Source organism: Auxenochlorella protothecoides (genome assembly GCF_000733215.1).
Source record: "Auxenochlorella protothecoides strain 0710 unplaced genomic scaffold scaffold53, whole genome shotgun sequence".
Classification (NCBI taxonomy): domain Eukaryota; kingdom Viridiplantae; phylum Chlorophyta; class Trebouxiophyceae; order Chlorellales; family Chlorellaceae; genus Auxenochlorella; species Auxenochlorella protothecoides.
In genome coordinates, this window is record NW_011934321.1 from 499,215 (window position 1) to 500,718 (window position 1,504).

General features: G+C 79.7%; 1 protein-coding gene across 1 annotated transcript in view; it reads left to right on the forward strand.

Annotated features, from left to right (window-relative positions):
* Window positions 1–1,504, forward strand: part of F751_4594 (Serine/threonine-protein kinase SMG1) — a gene marked incomplete at both ends in the record, with an annotated part of 16,201 nt that overhangs the window by 5,681 nt on the left and 9,016 nt on the right. The window contains 2 exons of the mRNA XM_011401989.1: window positions 227–364; window positions 635–773. Of these exons, the coding sequence (XP_011400291.1) occupies window positions 227–364; window positions 635–773 (277 nt within the window). The remainder of the gene's footprint in view (window positions 1–226; window positions 365–634; window positions 774–1,504) is intronic.

Here is a 1,504-nt window from a genome sequence, read left to right on the forward strand (position 1 = left end):
CGCAGCGGCGGGGAAAGCCGGGCGGGACCTCTGCATGGCGGCGCTGGAGCTCGCCCTCCCGCTGGCGCGCGCCGCGGTCGCGCGCCGCGACCCGGAGCCGCTGGCGGGGCTGGCCGGCCCGCTGGGCACGCTGCTGGGCCCTGGCCCGGGCGAGGGCGGCCGCGCCCCGCGTCCCCGGGCCTGGCTCGAAGCGGCCACACTGCACGCCTGCGGGCGGCACGAGCAGGCCGCCGCCTCCTACGCTGCCGTCCTGGGGTCCGGCGGGGCCGGGCTGCCCCAGGCCCTGCGCCTGGCGCTCGAGGAGCTGCACGCGGAGGCCTGCGCGGAGCTGGGCGACGAGGCCGGGCTGGCCACTGCGCTGGAGGTGGGGTGGTCGGGGTGGAAAGGGGGGCGCTCACGGCTGGGCTGGGCCCGGCCTCGTGCGGCGCGTGTCCACGGCTGTTTTGGTCGGTGGCCCCAGGCCGACTCTGCATGTCACAGCATGGGGTGAGGGTGGGCCTGGCTCGCCTCCGCCCAGCTCCCCGATCTTGCTCCCGACTCGCGCCACACACCCCCCTGCATCCTCCCTGGCCAAACCTGGCAGGCCTGGCGGGAGCGCGCGCCGCCGGCCCAGCCTGCGCCGGCGGCCGTCGAGGCCTGCCGCTCCCTCGCCCGCTGGACGGCGGCCGCCTTCCTGCAGGAGGACCGGCGGAAAGACGGCGCGCCGTGCGCCGTCGCGGCCGGCGCCGACGCGCGAGCCCTCGCGCTCTCGGGCCCCACCTGGCACGAGCCGGGTGAGGAGCGCCTGCGGGCCGTGGCCCGCAGGCTGCGCGCCGACCCCCGCGCCGCGCCGCCCCGGGCCTGCTCGGCGCGCTGGGCGCCACGGCCCTGGGCAGCGAGGAGGGCAGGCTCATCCTGGTTGGGGCCTTCTCCCCCGACTCCGACCTGGCGGACGAGACTTCTGAGTACAAAGGGTCACGCCTGCGCTTCGACCCCTGGGTGACGCTCCCCGTTGGCGCCGTCGCCCCACCCCACACGCCCGCCCTCGGCGCAGCGCCCGCGCTGCAGCTGCTGGCGGCCGTGCGCGCGGGGGGCGGGGCGCGGAACCCCGCGGGGGAGCTTGCTGTCCTGCACCTGACGCTGGCCGCCGCCGGCGCGGCGGCGGGCGGCGGCAATCACCGCTGCGCCGCGCGGCTGCTGCAGACGCTGGAGGCCGACCTGGAGACGGGCGTCGAGCTGTGCGCCGGCGCGGTGCTGGCGGCCGCCGGCGGCCCCGCCGCGGCCGCGCGCCTGGACACCACGGTGGACGCCTTTGATTCCTGGGGCATGCTGCACGTCGCCGCCAGCATCCTGTGCGAAGCGCCGGGCCCGGCCCGGGCGCCCCTCCTCGAGGCGCTGCTGCGGCGGGGCGGGGGGGCCCGGGGCGGCGCCCCAGGAGCGTGCTGGAACGGGGGGGCGCACGGGGTCGGCGACGCGCACGACCCGGGCGCGCCGTCGCGAGACGACAGCGTCCGCGCCGCGCCGA